General features: G+C 36.9%; 1 protein-coding gene across 3 annotated transcripts in view; it reads right to left on the reverse strand.

Moving 5' to 3' along the window:
• LOC130682132 (probable ubiquitin carboxyl-terminal hydrolase FAF-X) overlaps positions 1-16270 on the reverse strand; it is a 165586-nt gene that overhangs the window by 15684 nt on the left and 133632 nt on the right. For all 3 annotated transcript variants that reach the window (XM_057496272.1, XM_057496274.1, XM_057496271.1), the window contains 2 exons: positions 3205-3378; positions 643-784 (listed from right to left, as the gene is read on the reverse strand). In XM_057496272.1, coding sequence (XP_057352255.1) covers positions 643-784; positions 3205-3378 — 316 coding nt within the window. The remainder of the gene's footprint in view (positions 1-642; positions 785-3204; positions 3379-16270) is intronic.

Genomic DNA, 16270 nt, shown 5'->3' on the forward strand with positions numbered 1-16270 from the left:
AATTATGTGACACAGAAACCAATTAGCACCTGGTTCCTTAATGTTACTATCTGTCCGATGCATACTGCTGTTGGATCATGTTACATTTTTGATGTTTTACCTTTACGACAATGAATAGGATCTGCTATGAGCAACTGAAGAAATACCGGGAAAGACATTTATTATTTATCATACCTGTATATTCAAAGACATGTTATGGACTGATCCTACAAACTGGTTAAGTTGCTCTATAAAATTAGTTGGCTGGGTCTAAAAATCAGACCTGGGTTTAAAGCTTAAGTGGGTGTGAAAATGTTATGTAACCAAATAAAATCATGTCAGTTCTTTTAAAGTTCAAGAGTAACCTGAAGAACGAAAGGGGAAACTACTAATACCAACTCTTCAGGTTTGAGTTCACTGGTAATTTTGACTTCTAAAATTAATCGTTCAATTGAAATGGTTTTTCTTGACAACTGGCAGCATTTATAGTATTGTTTCTCTGATAAATCTTTAAATCATTTATCGCTTTGAGTACCTCCCTGCTACCACCATTAACAAAGCATAGATAGAGCAGAAGTAAAATTTGAGGTTAATACAACTTGACATTTTTTTAGTTCTTTCAAATACAATCATATTTATTTAAAAAAACTATACAATACCCACTTTTTTATCACATTTTTCACATCGATATGCATTTGCACCTTCTAATAAATCTCCTTTGATATACTGTTCCAAAGAATCAAGCAGGTTTTGGTGATTTCTAATGTCTACATTCAGAGTTGTAAAAGATTCTTCACATTCATATCTAAAGATACGTAAAACAATCAAATGGATTTATTCCTTAAGTTTCTAAACATTATCTTTAGTTGCAAACATTGCTAAAAATGTTTGCAGTATTTACTACGTCTCAAATTGGATATTTACTATGTCGTAAGTTTACAGTTATCTTTTACTGAACACTTTGTTCTGGACAATGTATTCGATTCTTTGCACACACTATCGTTCAGTCATCTTCATTAAAACCTGTTAAGAGATACATATCTATCCCTATCAAAAAGACAGGCAAACTGGGCGGGAGTGGGAAGAAGGTGCCAAAGACTAATTTAGTATAGTTTACAAGGCAGAGTAGTGATTTGAAGACAGCCTTGTCTGGTCTCATTATGTAAGTTCTTTATATTCTCTCATACTGTTATCTGTGTGGGTAGTAATTTGTGACAAAGTTAAGGATTTATCAAATTTAAAAAAGAAGAGACTATTCATGAAGTGAGTTTTTAATTGTTCCTGCATTTCTCTAATAGATAATGCAATAGCAGCTAGTATTCATGGCATTTATATGCCAGATTCTAACCTACTGTACACATTCAAAAATCCGACCAACATTTGCTTCTAGTGTTGTGTTCTGGAGTCACAACCATTGGAAGAGAAAAGTAATGTGAAATAGACAGTCAACATCCCATATTGAGGTGATTTTTTATAATGGGGATTTTGAAAAACTTCTGATGGCACATGCTAATAAACTCAGAAAATGGGAGGTAGAGAATACAATACAGTCTCACTCATTAAATTCATGTATCAAAAAAATATACCAAGTGCCTACTGTGTATAAAACGTAAGGGATATTACATGTTTGACATAGCACTTCCCATTTATAAAGATTTATAGTATGTAACCTAGATTACAAACATTGTAATTCAGAAAGAGAAAAAGAAAAAAGTATACTAATAGAACTATTTTTGAATGGCATATTATACATACTGTTACTATGACAGAAACCAGCCCAGAGGAGGAAAAGGAAGTCTTAAAAGATAAATGGGATTGACGGTTTCTTCTATAAAACTTAAAGGGTGCTCTAGAAAAACACATCAATGCTCTGTTACATTAAAAAACATGGGAATCTTGTATAATCCTAAAGTAAGAAAAGTTTAGCTGGAAGTGTATGTAATTTATAGTTTGAGTATTTTCACTTAGCAGAGTAAAGCAATAAAAATTTAGAAGTAATTTGACAATTGAATAAAAAACTGACTACTAATAGGATAAGGGGACAAAGAGTTGGATAGTTTTTATTGTCCACCTAATGCAAAATATCTTTCGTAAGGACCAAAAGTTGGTCAAATTAGGTGAGTGAGTCTCCCATCTTCCAAATGAATGTTAACTAACATGATAAAGAATTTTCATTTATGTAGTATTATTTTTCCCAAAATCATTTCTACATCTTCAAAAGAACTCGCTCTTCCACTCACACCCAACTAATGTCTATAAAGTAAAAAGGATGACTCAACATTACTTCTACTGGGTTGTAGAAGACACCATACTTTTGTGGTTATTTTCATGAGAAGGATTTCAAAACATTGTATGAACATAACAAGTGCCAAAGTAAAACTTCTACACAATACAAGTGTCTGTCCACCAATGAACTCTGTGAACGGGACTCTTATAACTGAGTTACATGTATTTCTTTATTTATTTTTATTTTTATTTATTTTATTTATTTATTTATTTTCATTAGGAATGATTAGTGAACCGATTTCTCTATTACTTTGTTTAACAATAAAACTTCTACACAATAAAAGTGTCTGTCCACCAATGAACTCTGTGAACGGGACTCTTATTACTGAGTTACATTTATTTATTTATTTAATTTATTTATTTTTTATTAGCAATGATTAGTGAACCGAATTCTCTATTTACTCCAAAACACAGAATGTCTTCTCAACTCTTGCTAAATTTTTTGATGCAAACATATCCAACCATCTCAAGAATGACAAGAATACATAGAAATTTTTTGTAATTTAAAAAGTTGACTTTTAAATTGCTACCAGAAATTATGCTCCAGACATGCCAGTTATTTTCTACACATACTGTATTTAAGATATTTCAATTATAGTTTTAATATAACACAACAGGGAAATATAGTTATAAGTAATAACTGCAGATTTATGGAAAATGCTATGTTATACACTAGGATATGACAAGGCAAATAAGAACATATGATAAAGTAGTTAAAAAGTCAATGAACCTCCTTAGAAAACAGAAGCAAATGTTACTGAAAAGGAAGAAACAAAGAACAGAGTGCTAAAAATTAAAACACAGAGATGTAATTCATTCACAGTCCTAGGCAGTTAGTGATAATTGCCATAGCCTGCTTTCATACAGTTAAGAACTAGTAAAAATTTTATTAAAGACTACAATAAAAAGCACATACTAAAAATGTTAATTAGCACTTACCTATGTGGACAGCCTTGGCAAATCTTCTGATCAGCAAAGGAACCTCCTAGGACTTGACTTAACATAGCTGGATGTCCTAAAGCTTTTAAAGCTTCATCTAAACTATCCACCAAACAATGAAGAAACTCTACGGCGTCATATTGTTCACGTAGATTAATAAGTTTACCCCAAAGCCTAAGAAGAAGATGGAATAAAACAGCACTTTACATCCCCAGAATATTCATATTTTACTTTTCATTAACAATGAAAATGACAATGATATAAACAGAGTGATTTTTTTCAAATTGAGAGAGACAGGTACATCTGATTCTAGAGTGAGTGGATTTGAAACTTAGGCCAACCAATACTGAAAAACAATACCACGTGTGTGTACACAAAATGAAAATGAGTGCTGCTAAAAAAAACCCGGTCATACTGGAGGTATTAGTAACATTTTATATTTTATGTTCATGTTTAATATTTACAGAATACAAGAATAGAACTAGAACTATATTTTTAGCAAAAGACATAGCAAAATGTTGAGTTTACTAAGGTTTATTGACTGTGTGTGCATAATGTGCCTTCATAATCCTAAAACCTGCTTATTAAAAAAATTAACTTACAATTTACATACAGTAACATTCAATCTTTTTGGAGCACAGTATGCGATCTAGTATGTCACTTTCACCAAATGAAGACAGTTGTATAATGGTCACTACAAGGAAGACGCCAAACCATATATCTCAGTTCATCCTGCCAAATTTACTATACCATGTCAGTAGTCAGAGCATTCCGTATTCTTTAATTTCTTAAAACCAACTGTTTTTTAAACCTTTACAGTATCCAGTCAAAATAGTGCTTTCAAAGATATTTAACTTAGTTCTTCCAGTTTTTCTTGTACGAGTGATTGCATCTCTTTTCCCACCACACTTATCTGAAAAATAACTTTACTTAGAAAGAGCTATAGTACCACATAATAACTAAATTTTCTTCCAGGTTTGGAGGATTTGAAATATTTATAGTAAGGAAATCGCTCTCCTTTTGAAACCTGCGTAAACTTCTTGGGGGTGCTAGTCATAAACGTGAAGATGATGAGAGCTACTGGATCCGAAGGCTAACGTGAAAAGTAGCAACCTGATTTCCCCCATCCCTACCCCAGCAGAACTAGCCCTTCATGGTCTAAGTCATCGATGACTCCTGAAAACAACAGTGGCTTCTTGTTTAAAATGGAACTGTACCTGCTAGAATAATGTGGCAAGAAAAAATTGCTTTGTTTTTCTTATTAGCCATCCACACTGTAGTAATGGGGCTTCCTGAAGTGATTACTGGAAGACTTTTTCTTAGGAGACCGAATTCTCACTTTAACAAAAGGCTCAGAAGGCTGGAGTGACGGTTATCTTCCTTCTTTTGTACTTCAAGTGCTCATTTTATGCGGTTTTTAACAGGTTTGTTTCCACTGCAATCCCTTAGTGCCTTTCTAGCAACTGTACTTGTTTCTGCTTCCTATCTGTGAATGACCAAGGGCTTAATTGCGGTTCCACCATTTCAAACAGTTCTCAGAAGATTCTTCACTTGCAAGAGTTGGGATGAGGCCAGATGAAAAATTATTTGCCAAATATTCCATCACTGCTAAATCACTCTGTTCTTTCAATTTACCAGTCTAATTATGATGTCTGTTTCCAGTTTTTCTATTGCCATTTGATGCCTGTCTGCTGATAAAGCTGGAACACTTTCAAAAGGAATGACTTTGGTAGAATAAGGTGCTTTGTTGTGATTAGAATGTGTCGTAAGTGATTCAGTCAAGGTTGTCTCCATGAGCTCAGGAAGTAACTACAGCCAAATACCCTAGTGACTGAAAATACGAATAGCTGATAACAGCTGTTACCTATATCAAGGTGTAGCCAGATACTACGGGCAAACAAAGTTGCAGGCCTCCAAAAGCACAAATCCCAGAGCAGCCAATTCTAGCAATAAGGACTTAACAAGGACATGGGATCAAGTAAAAAAAAAAAGTTTTCTCTTCTGTAAAATGGAAGGAGATATCAACACTATGATTTTATGTTACTTTGGAAATGAAAAGTGACATGAAAAACACAGCCTGATTAAGAGAAAGGATGCAGAGCTTAGGTCTGCATTCAAAAAGTTGTGAAATCTTGGGAAAGTCACCTCAGCTCTCTGAGCCCCAAATTCCAAATCAATGAGCTGACACTGTGGCTCAGCTTTATAAATTCCTTTTCAGCTCAGAAAGCCTAGGATATCCAGTCTAGGGAAAGAACCAGGCTTGTCAAGGTATTAAAATAGGCAAAACAGTACAGCATAGCAGATGGAATTAAGGGAGTTCTCCTGTTGATCTGAAACTTTGCTCCATTTGACATTTCTCAACCTCTTAATTGAGAATGTACTTAAGTTCTCAGTACCTAACCTACAGAATGGACATATTAATTTCCTAACCTACAGAATGGACATATTAACAACATCTACTTCACTGCGCTGTAACAATTTAGTGAATTAATACACAGAAGTGTTTGGAGCAAAGTTTGGCATATAGTTAAGTATTCCATAAATGTTATCAATCGGTAGTACTTGTTGCAAAATAGCTGTTTGAATCACCTGATTATATATCGATGTTTTTTGAAAAATAAGCTCAGTGAGCAGATTTTTTTGTCCTTTCCAGCCGCTTATGAATAGGTGGCTAGAACATCTACAGTGCTGCCTGTAGTAACACTGTGGGCCAATACCTGCTGGCACAGAGAAGACAAAAATATAACCAGTGAAGAGGAAGAAATCTTATTAAGACTGACAAGAGATGGGATATTAAAAACTGAAAGTTTATGTTTCAAGCACTCCAAACCCTCTTTCTCATACTAAATATTTTGACCCATCACACATACGACAAGATGACAAGAGATCCCCATGCTGCAAAAAGGGCCTACAGAACTTCTGCCCATATTTGTCATTTGCTTTTTGTATTTTTTTTTGAAGTTCAGTTGGCACAAATCTTATATTGGTTTTAAGTATACAACACAGTGGCTGAAGAGTTACCCATATTATTAATTTGCACCCTGACTAGTGCAGTTACTATGTCTTGCAGTTGATTTGTTTAAATTTGTTCACTGAACCATGATTACTCTGAAGTATGCTGTTTAGCCCCCATGTGTTTGTGGGCTTGTCTTTGTTGTGTAATTTATTTCTAGTTTCATACCATTGTGGGCTATGAAGCTGCTTGATAAAATTTAAAACTTTCTGAATGTATAAAGGTTCTTTTTGTGGCCTACTATGTGGTATTTTCTCAAGAGCATTCCTTGTACACTTGACAAAAATGTGTATCTTGCTCCTTTGGGTGGAATATTATGTAAGTATCTGCTAAGTCCATCTGATCAAGTGTGTTGTTCAGTGCCTCTATGTCCTTATTCATTCTGTTTAGTTTATCTATTGATGTGAGTGATATGTTAAAGTCTCCTAAGATGAAGTGTTATGATCTATATCCCCCTTATATCTGTTAGTATTTTAAAAAATATTTAGGCGCTCCTGTATTTGGTGCATATTTATTATTTACTTATTTAAATTTTTTATTAAGGTTTTATTGATATACTCTCTTACAAAGGTTTCACATGAAAAACAATGTGGTTACTACATTTACCCTTATTAGCAAGTCCCCCCTTACCCCAATGCAGTCACTGTCCATGAGTGTAGTAAGATACCACAGAATCACTATTTGCCTGCTCTGTGCTACGCTGTTTTCCCCGTGATCCCCCACACCACGTGTACTAAACATAATACCCCTGAATCTCCTTCTCCCTCCCTCCCCACCAGCCCTCCCACACCCCTCCCCCCTTTGGTAACCTATTTTTTGTTCCTTCAGTTTTGCTTCGTTGCTATACTCCGTAAATGAGGAAAATCATCTGGCACTTCTTTTCCCACCTGGCTTATTTCACTGAGCATAATGTCCTCCAGCTCCATCCATGTTGTTGCAAACGGCAGGATTTCTTTCTTTCTTATGGCTGAATAGTGCATACATATTTATAATGGTTATATGCTGTTGGACTGAGCCCTTTATCATTATGCAATGTTCTTCTTTGTCTGCTACTTTTTTGGTCTTGAAATCTACTTAGTCTGATACAAGTACTGCCACTCCTGCTTTTTTCTCTGTGATGTATCTTTTTCCATCCCTTCACTTTCAGTCTGCCTTTGGGTCTGAGATGGGTCTCCGGTAGGCAGCATATAAACAGCTCTTGTTTCTTTCTCTCTTACGCACTCTTTGAATTTTTACTGCCATTTTAGTAACTGTTCTCTAGTTGTTTTCATACCTCCTCTCTGTTCCTTTTTTCTCTCTTATACTGTTCTCTTGTTATTTGATGGTTTTCCTTGGTGTGGTGACTGTATTTCTCTTTTGTAATCTTTTCTGTAACTATTACAGGCTTTAGGTTTGTGATTACCAGAGGTTCAAGGGTAGCTTCCTAACTGTGTAATGGTTTACATTAAGTTCATGAGTGCTCTGTATGAAACATATTCTAAAAGTACTTTTTTCTTCCTCCTCCCTTTACATTTTATATATTAGATGTTGTCATCTGCATTTTTTGTGTATCCCTTGACTGATATTACATATTCTAGATTTTACTACTTTTGGGTTTTCCTTTTTTCTTTTTCATTTCAGACTTGCTTGGATAGTAATGGGTCTACTACCTTTATTACGAGTTTAGATAAAAATACTTAGCCTTCAGAACACTTGTATCTATAAAAAGTCCCTTTGACATACTCTGTTAAGGCCAGTTTAGTGGTGATGAATTCTTTCAACTTCATTTATCTAGGAAATATTTAATCCGTGCTTTAATTCTGAACGATAGCATTGCAGGAGAGAGGACTCTTGGTTGAAGGTTCTCTGTTTTAATAACTGGATGTTTCATGCTACTGCCTTCTGGCCTGTAAAATTTCTGCTGAGCCATCTGGTAGCTTCTGTATAGCAAATGACTCCAACAGCAGAACAAAAAAGGCAGCTTACAATATGGGGGAGCAGATTCAGAAACAATCCAAACAATAAGGGGTTAACATCCAAAATATATAAAGAACTCATAAGGTTCAACACCAAAAAAATCAAATAGAGAGGAGGAGCCAAGATGGCGGTGTGAGTATGACAGTGGGAATCTCCTCCCAAAAACATATATATTTTTGAAAATACAACAAATACAACTATCCCTAAAAGAGAGACCAGAAGACACAGGACAACAGCCAGACTACAACCACACCTGCGAGAACCCAGCGCCTGGGGAAAGGGGTAAGATACAAGACGCAGCCCGGCGGGACCTCAGGCCCCTCACCCCAGCTCCCGGCGGGAGGAGAGGAGTTGGAGCGGGGAGCGAGAGGGAGTCCAGGACTGCTACGCACCCAGCCCCAGCCATCCGCACCAGAGTGCAGACATACAGTGCATGCGTGGGGTGCTGTAAACTAGGGAAGCAGGACAGTAAGACCTGTGAGCGGGTCCTGCAGCCGGCACCCCTGGGACAAAGAAAAGCGAAGGAACTCCGGGCGCACTAAGCCCCTGGGCAACAGCTCTGAGACCCTTCACGAAGGTAAACAGCCAAACAGCCCCCCGTCCACTACCCCTCCGAGGCCCCGCCATAGCAGAGCAGCGGCCTGAGGCTGGCCACGCCCACAGCAAGGGAGCTTTCTCCATACGGGCCGGGCAAGATACAGAGACCCAGTCTACACGCAATTGCCCAACACAAGCCACTAGGGGTCGCAGTTGTCCCAGTAAAGAAAGGCCAGGAGCGAGTGGAAAGATTCTTGGCTCTCCCAGCTGACAGTCGAGTCAATAGCATAACCACTGTGCCTATCAACATGAAAAGGCAAAAAAACTCGATCCAGACAAGACTAACCCAGACATCTTAGACTTCTTCCCCTGAGAGGGAACCTGGGGAGATAGATTTAACCTATCTAACTGAAAAAGAATTCAAAACAAAAGTCATAACCATGCTGATGGACTTGCAGAGAAATATGCAAGAACTACGGAGGGAGAATACAGAAATAAAACAGTCTCTGGAAGGACTTCAAAGCAGAATGGACGAGATGCAAGAGACCATCAATGAACTAGAAAACAGAGAACAGGAACACAGAGAAGCTGATGCAGAGAGAGATAAAAGGATCTCCAGGAATGAAAGAATACTAAGAGAACTGTGTGACCAATTGAAACAGAACAATACCTGCATTATAGGGGTACCAGAAGAAGACAAAAAATCAAATAACCCAATAAAAAAAATGCAGACACGAATAGACATTTCCCCAACAAAAAATAAAGATGGCTAACAGGTATATGAAAAGATGCTCTATATTTTTAGTTAATCATCTGTGAAATGCGCTCAAAACCACAATGAGAACTACGTCACACCACTCAGAATGGCCACTAACCAAAAGACAAGAAATGACAAGTGTTGGTGAGATGCAGAGAAAAGGGAATTCTTCTATACTGTTGGTGAAATGTCAGTTAGTGCAGGAAAGCAGTGTGGAGTTTCCTGAGAAAACTAAAACAGAAATACCATTTAACCCAGGAATTCCAAATATAGGAATTTACCCAAGGAAAACAAAAACCCTGATTTGGAAAGACATACGAGCCCCTATGTTTACTGCCACATTACTTACAACAGCCAAGATGTGTATGTAAGCTACCAAAGTGTCCATGAACACATTCAGCCATTCAAAAAGAAAGAAATCCTGCAATAATTTGGGTCATTTGCGAGAATATGGCTGGACCTAGAGGATGTTATGCTCAGTGAAATAAGCTAGGCAAAGTAAGATAACTATCATATGATTTCACTTACTTGCTCAATCTAAAACCAAAACAAAATTACGAGAACAGCAGTAGACTCACAGTAAGAAGTGACTGGTGTTTACCATGGGGGAGGGGTTGGGGTAGGTGAGTGAGGAAGGTGAAGGAGATAAAGGGACACAACAATTCTCAATCATAACACAAGCTGGTCACAGGGATGGTAGAAGAGCATGGTGAATACAGCTAATGATTCTGCGATGTCTTTCTAGGTAGACAGATAGTAGCCACACTGGTGGGGTAAACAATTTAATCATGTGGGTAACTGGTGAACCACTGTGTCGTATACTTGAATCTAATACAAGATTGTATACCCACTAGACGTCAGTAAAAAAAAAAAAAAGGACTATTACAGAGTATATGACTTTTGTAGTTAGTTCTTTTTACTCAGCATAAGCATATTGCTGAAATCCACTGAACCTTTTCAATGTAACACCATTACACCAGTTTGACTAACCTGAGTTGTAGAAGAACATAATTGTTTCCAGCCTGTTCATCTATTCAGAACTGTATGAACATTCATGTAGAAATTTTGGTGTGAGCCTAAGTATTGTTTTCTCTGGCATAAATCTTAATAACTGCAATTGCTGTATTGTATACTTAGTGAATATTCAATTTTGTAAAATACTGCTTTCCAGAGTGGCTATGGTATTTTCTACTCACACCCACAACAGGTGTCCGAGATTTTCTACATCCTACCCAACATTTGGTATTGTCATTTTTTAAATATTATCAATCCGATGTGTGTGTTGTGATATGCATTGTGTGCTTTAATCCCTTTAACGTTTAATCTATAGCATTCTATTTAAACGGGGTCTCATGGAGAGAGCACAGAAATTATTTTTAATCTAATCTGGACAATCAATGTCTTTCAATTGGACTAATTTACATTTTACATAGTACTGATTTAACCGAATTTAAGCACATGTCATTCTTTTGCTGTTTGTAGATGAGGAATTTTTCTTTCTGCCCTTTTATGTATTAATTATATTTTAACATTCAGTTTCAATGCATCTGTTGGCTTTTTGCCTATGTATCTTTCTGTTTGATTTTTAAATATGGCAGCCTTAAGAATTATTTTTAGAACATATACAGACGGTATCTTTTTTTTATGGCTAAAATGCTAAATTTTATGTTGTGTATTTTATAATACAATAAAAGCTGCTTTAAAAACCTACAAAAGCCAAATAAGTAAATCACAAGAAGTACATATTATATGATCCTTTCTATGAAATTCTAAAACATGTAGAATGAACCTATGGTGATAGAGCTCAGAATAATCAGAATACTGATCAACCTGGCTGAGGGATTTTGTTTTTTGTTACTATTGCTATCACTAACCTACAATTACATGAGGAACATTATGTTTACTGGGCTCCCCCTTCACCAAGTACCCCACCACCTACCCCATTACAGTGACTGTCCATTAGCGTAGTAAGATGCTGGAGAATCACTACTTGTCTTCTGTGTTGTACAGCCCTCCCCATGCACCCTCACATTATACATGCTAATCATAGTGCCCCCTTTTGTTCTTTTTCCCCCCGTATACCTCTCTTCCCAACCATCCTCCCCAGTCCCTTTCCCTTTGGTAACTGTTAGTACATTTTTGGGTTCTGTGAGTCTGCTGCTGTTTTGCTCTCCAGTTTTTTTTCTTTGTTCTTATACTCCACAGATGAGTGAAATCATTTGGTACCTGTCTTTCTCCGCCTGGCTTATTGCAGTGAGCACAATACCCTCTAGCTCCATCCACGTTTTTGCAAATGGTAGGATTTGTTTTCTTCTTACAGCTGAATGATATTCCATTGTGTGTATGTACCCCATTTCTTTATCCATTCATCTCCTGATGGGACACTTAGGTTGCTTCCATTTCTTGGCTATTGTAAATAGTGCTGCAATAAACATAGGGGTGCATCTGTCTTTTTCAAACTGGGTTGCAGCATTCCTATTAGTGGGATTCCTGGGTCAAATGGTATTTCTATTTTGAGCTTTTCGAGTCATCTCCATACTGCTTTCCACATGGTTGAACTAACTTACATTCCCATCAGCAGTGTAGGAGGGTTCCCCTTTCTTCATAACCTCACCAACATTTGATGTTCTTTGTCTTTTGGATGGTGGTGACCCTTACTGGTGTGAGGTGATATCGCATCGTGGTTTTAATTTGCATTTCTCTGATGACTAGCGATGTGGAGCATCTTTTCATGTGTCAGTTGGCCATCTGAATTTCTGCTTTGGAGAACTGTCTGTTTAGATCCTGTGCCCATTTCTTAATTGGATTGTTTGCTTTTTGTTGAAGCGCGTGAGCTCTCTATATATTTTGGATGTCAACCCTTTATCAGATCTGTCATTCATGAATATGTTTTCCCATTCTGTAGGATGCCTTTTTGTTCTACTGGTGGTGTCCTTTGCTGTTCAGAAGCTTTTCAGCTTGATATAGTCCCACTTGTTCATTTTTGCTTGTTTCCCTTGCCTGGGGAGATATGTACATGAAGAAGTTGCTCCTGTTTTTGTCCAAGAGATTTTTGCTTTTGTTTTTTTCTGTTTCATGACTTACGTTCAAGTCTTTAAACCATTTCGAATTTGCTTTTGTGTATGCGCTTCGACAGTGATCCAGTTTCATTCTCTTACATGTAGCTGTCCAGTTTTGCCAACACCAGCTATTGAAGAGGCTGTCATTTCCCCCATTGTATGTCCATGGCTCCTTTATCATACACTAGTTGACCACATGCGTTTGGGTTAACGTCTGGACTCTGTATCCTGTTCCACTGGTCTGTGGGTCTGTTCTTGTGCCAGTGCCAAATTGTCTTGATTACTGTGGCTTTGTAGTAGAGCTTGAAGTTGGGAAGCGAGATCCCTCCCACTTCACTCTTCCTTCTACGGATTGCCTCAGCTATTCGGGGTCTTTGGTGGCTGCCTATGAATTTTAACACTACTGCTTCCAGTTTGTTGAAGGAGGCTGGCTATTGGTATTTGGATAGGGATTGCACTGAATCTGTATATTGCTTTGGGCAGGATGTCCATTTTGACAATATTAATTCTTCCTAGCCAAGAGCATCTTGCAGTTTTCAGGGTATAAGTCTTTCACTTCCTTGGTTAGGTTTATTCCTAGGCATTTTCTTCTTTTTCATTCAATTGTGAATGGAATTGTTTTCCTGATTTTCTGCTCGCTCATCATTACTGTCTAGGAAAGCAATAGATTTCTGTGTGTTAATTTTGTATTCTGCAACTTTGCTGAATTCAGATATTTGTTCTAGTAGTTTTGGAGTGTAGTCGTTATGGCTTTTTTATATACAATATCATGTCATCTGCAAAGAGTGACAGTTTGACTTCTTCTTTACCTATTTGGATGCATTAAATTTCTTTGCTTTGTCTGATTGCCATGGCTAGGACCTACAGTACTATGTTGAATAACAGTGGGAGAGTGGGCATCCCTGTCTTGTTCCTCATCTTAGAGGAAACACTTTCAGCTTCTCGCTGTTAACTATGATAGTGGCTGTGGGCTTGTCCTATATGGCCTTTATTATGTTGAGGTACTTGCCCTCTATACCCATTTTGTGGAGAGTTTTTATCATGAATAGATGTGAAATGCTTTTTCGGCATCTATGGAGATGATTATGTGGTTTTTGTCCTTCTTTTTATCATGTGGTGGAGAACGTTCGTGGATTTCTGAATGTTGTACCATCCTTGCATCCCTGCGATGAATCCCTCTTGATCATGGTGTATGACCATCTTGATGTATTTTTGAATTTGGTTTGCTCTTATTTTCTTGAGTACTTTTGCATCTATGTTCATTAAGGATATTGGTCTGTAATTTTCTGTTTTGGTGGTGTCTTTGCCTGGTTTTGGTACTAGAGTGATGCTGGATTCAAAGAATGAGTTTGGAAGTAGTCCCTCCTTTTGTTTTTTGGAAAACCTTAATTTGAATGGGTATCATGTCTTCTCTATATGCATATGTCTGATAAAATCCCGCAGTGAATCTATCTGGCCCAGGTGTTTTGTTCTTGTGTATTTTTTTGATTACCGATTCAATTTCTTTGCTGTTAATTGGTCTGTTTAGATTTTCTGTTTCTTCCTTGGTCAGCGTTGGAAGGCTTTAGTTTTCTAGGAAGTTGTCCATTTCTTCTAGGTTTTCCACAGAGGTTATCTTCTGATATTCAAGTAACACACAGAGCCTCAAAGCCATAAAACTGCCTTAATTTTTCCTTTATATTACAAATGTCTAAGGTTTTTCAATACATACTCAGTGATTTCTTTACCTGGTGTTATTTTTGGTTGCAATATTTATAGAAGTTAAATCTGAGAACAAAGTAGACTTCTATAAAAACCCAGTAATTCACCTATCTGTGGCTCTTCCTATATTCTTGAAATTCCAAGTTTCTCTTGGCAATATTTTCCCTGTCACCAGACCTTTGAGAATTCTAGAGCAGGAGTTGTGGAGAAATTCCACACAAATTCCTATTTACTTTAGAATGTACTTATTTCCCTTTCACTGTCGAAGAACATTTTCAGGGGATATGTATGTTTGATTCTTCAACTATTTCTTTCTGTCGTTTCCTGTGCCTTTAGTGTCATACCAAGAAATCAGTCAAATTCAGTGTCACAAAGCTTTTCCCCTAGGTTCTCTTCTAAAAGTTTTATAATTTTGTCTCTCATGTTTAGGTATTTAATCCAGTTTGAGTCAGTGTTAATAGACATGTTGTGAGGTAAAGATCTAATGGTAAAACACTGAAAGATTTTCTCTAAGAGCAGGAATAAGGCAAGGATGACCTGCTTTCTTTCTTCCCTTGTATCTGCACAGCACTGGACTTTTACCTAGACTATTTTGTCAAGAGAAGAATAAAGGCATTCAAACTGGAAATCCTGAAGATCGAAAAAACCTGTTCATTCAGCAACAAATTCAGCTAAGTTTTAGGAAACAAAAATCAACACATAAAAGTCACAGTGAAGGGAGCGATTATTATTAATGCACACTGAGTTTCAATTTTGGATGATAATAAATGTTGTGAAGGAAGATGGGTGATGGAGAACAAAATGTGAATGTGCTTAATGTCACTGAACGGTACACCTAAAAACACTTTCTGAAAACAGCAAGGTTTATGTTACATACAGTTGATTATCAAAAATATTAGTGAGTTAGATTATAAAACCAAGAGAAAAACTGATAAGAAAGACTTCATCAATATTTAAAATCTTTGTGCATTAAAGTACATTAAGACAGTGAAAAGACCATCTACAGAATGTGAGAGAGTATTTGTAAATCACTTATCTATTAGGGCCTATTATGATAAGTGCCCCAAAATCTCTCACAATGTAACAAAAAGACGATGGGAAAGTATGTGAATAGGTATTTCCCTTAAAAACAACAACAAAACTAAGTAGCCAATAAACACAAGATGTTCAACTATGTTAATCATTAGGAAACTGTAAACTAAAACCACAGTGAGACCTCTTCACATCTATAAAGAAGGATAATATGAAAGGCAAGAGCAGGGAATGAAAAAAGGGAAAAAATATGAATAGTATTAATATTGGCTGAAAAAAATGCAACCCTCATACTTTGATGGTGGGAAAGTAAAATGATACAGAGGACATGGAAGAGTTTGGTGGTTCCTCAAAAAGTTAAAGAATTACTATATGGCCCTGCAACTTGACTCCTGAGACAAATGTAAACTTAAGTCCACACAAAAACCTACACATCCTGAATGCTGACATATGTACTATTCACAATCACTAAAAACCGTCCAAGTGTCCATCAACTGATGAAGGAATCACCAAAATGTGAGGTACCCATACAATGGGTATCATTTGGCCATGAAATGATGCTCTGATATATGTCAGAAAGTTGAGGCACCCTATAAACATGCTTAGTCAAAGAGGTCAGGCCCCAAAATGCCCACATATTATGTGGCTCTATATGAAATATTCAGATAGACACTTTGTTTCTCTCAACATGATGCCTCAGTCTCCAGGGCCTTTCAATATTCTCTCTTTCACTCATATATAGAGAAAACTAAGCTTTCTTTTATCAAAGTTGGAAAAAGGGGAGAATTGGAGAGTAACTTTTTAACAGGCTTGTGGGACTTCTCTTGGGTGATGAAAGTACTCTAAAACTGGACAGTAATGATGACACAAACATTTTGAATGTAGCCTGCACCACTATTGTATACTTTTAAAGAGTTACAAGAAAAAAACCCTGAAGAGGCTATTATGTGAGTGGATTGCAGGTAATATAAAAGTGCTAGACAAATTGTGAGTGCCATCATTTATATGGAG

This window comes from Manis pentadactyla, chromosome Y, assembly GCF_030020395.1.
Source record: "Manis pentadactyla isolate mManPen7 chromosome Y, mManPen7.hap1, whole genome shotgun sequence".
Classification (NCBI taxonomy): domain Eukaryota; kingdom Metazoa; phylum Chordata; class Mammalia; order Pholidota; family Manidae; genus Manis; species Manis pentadactyla.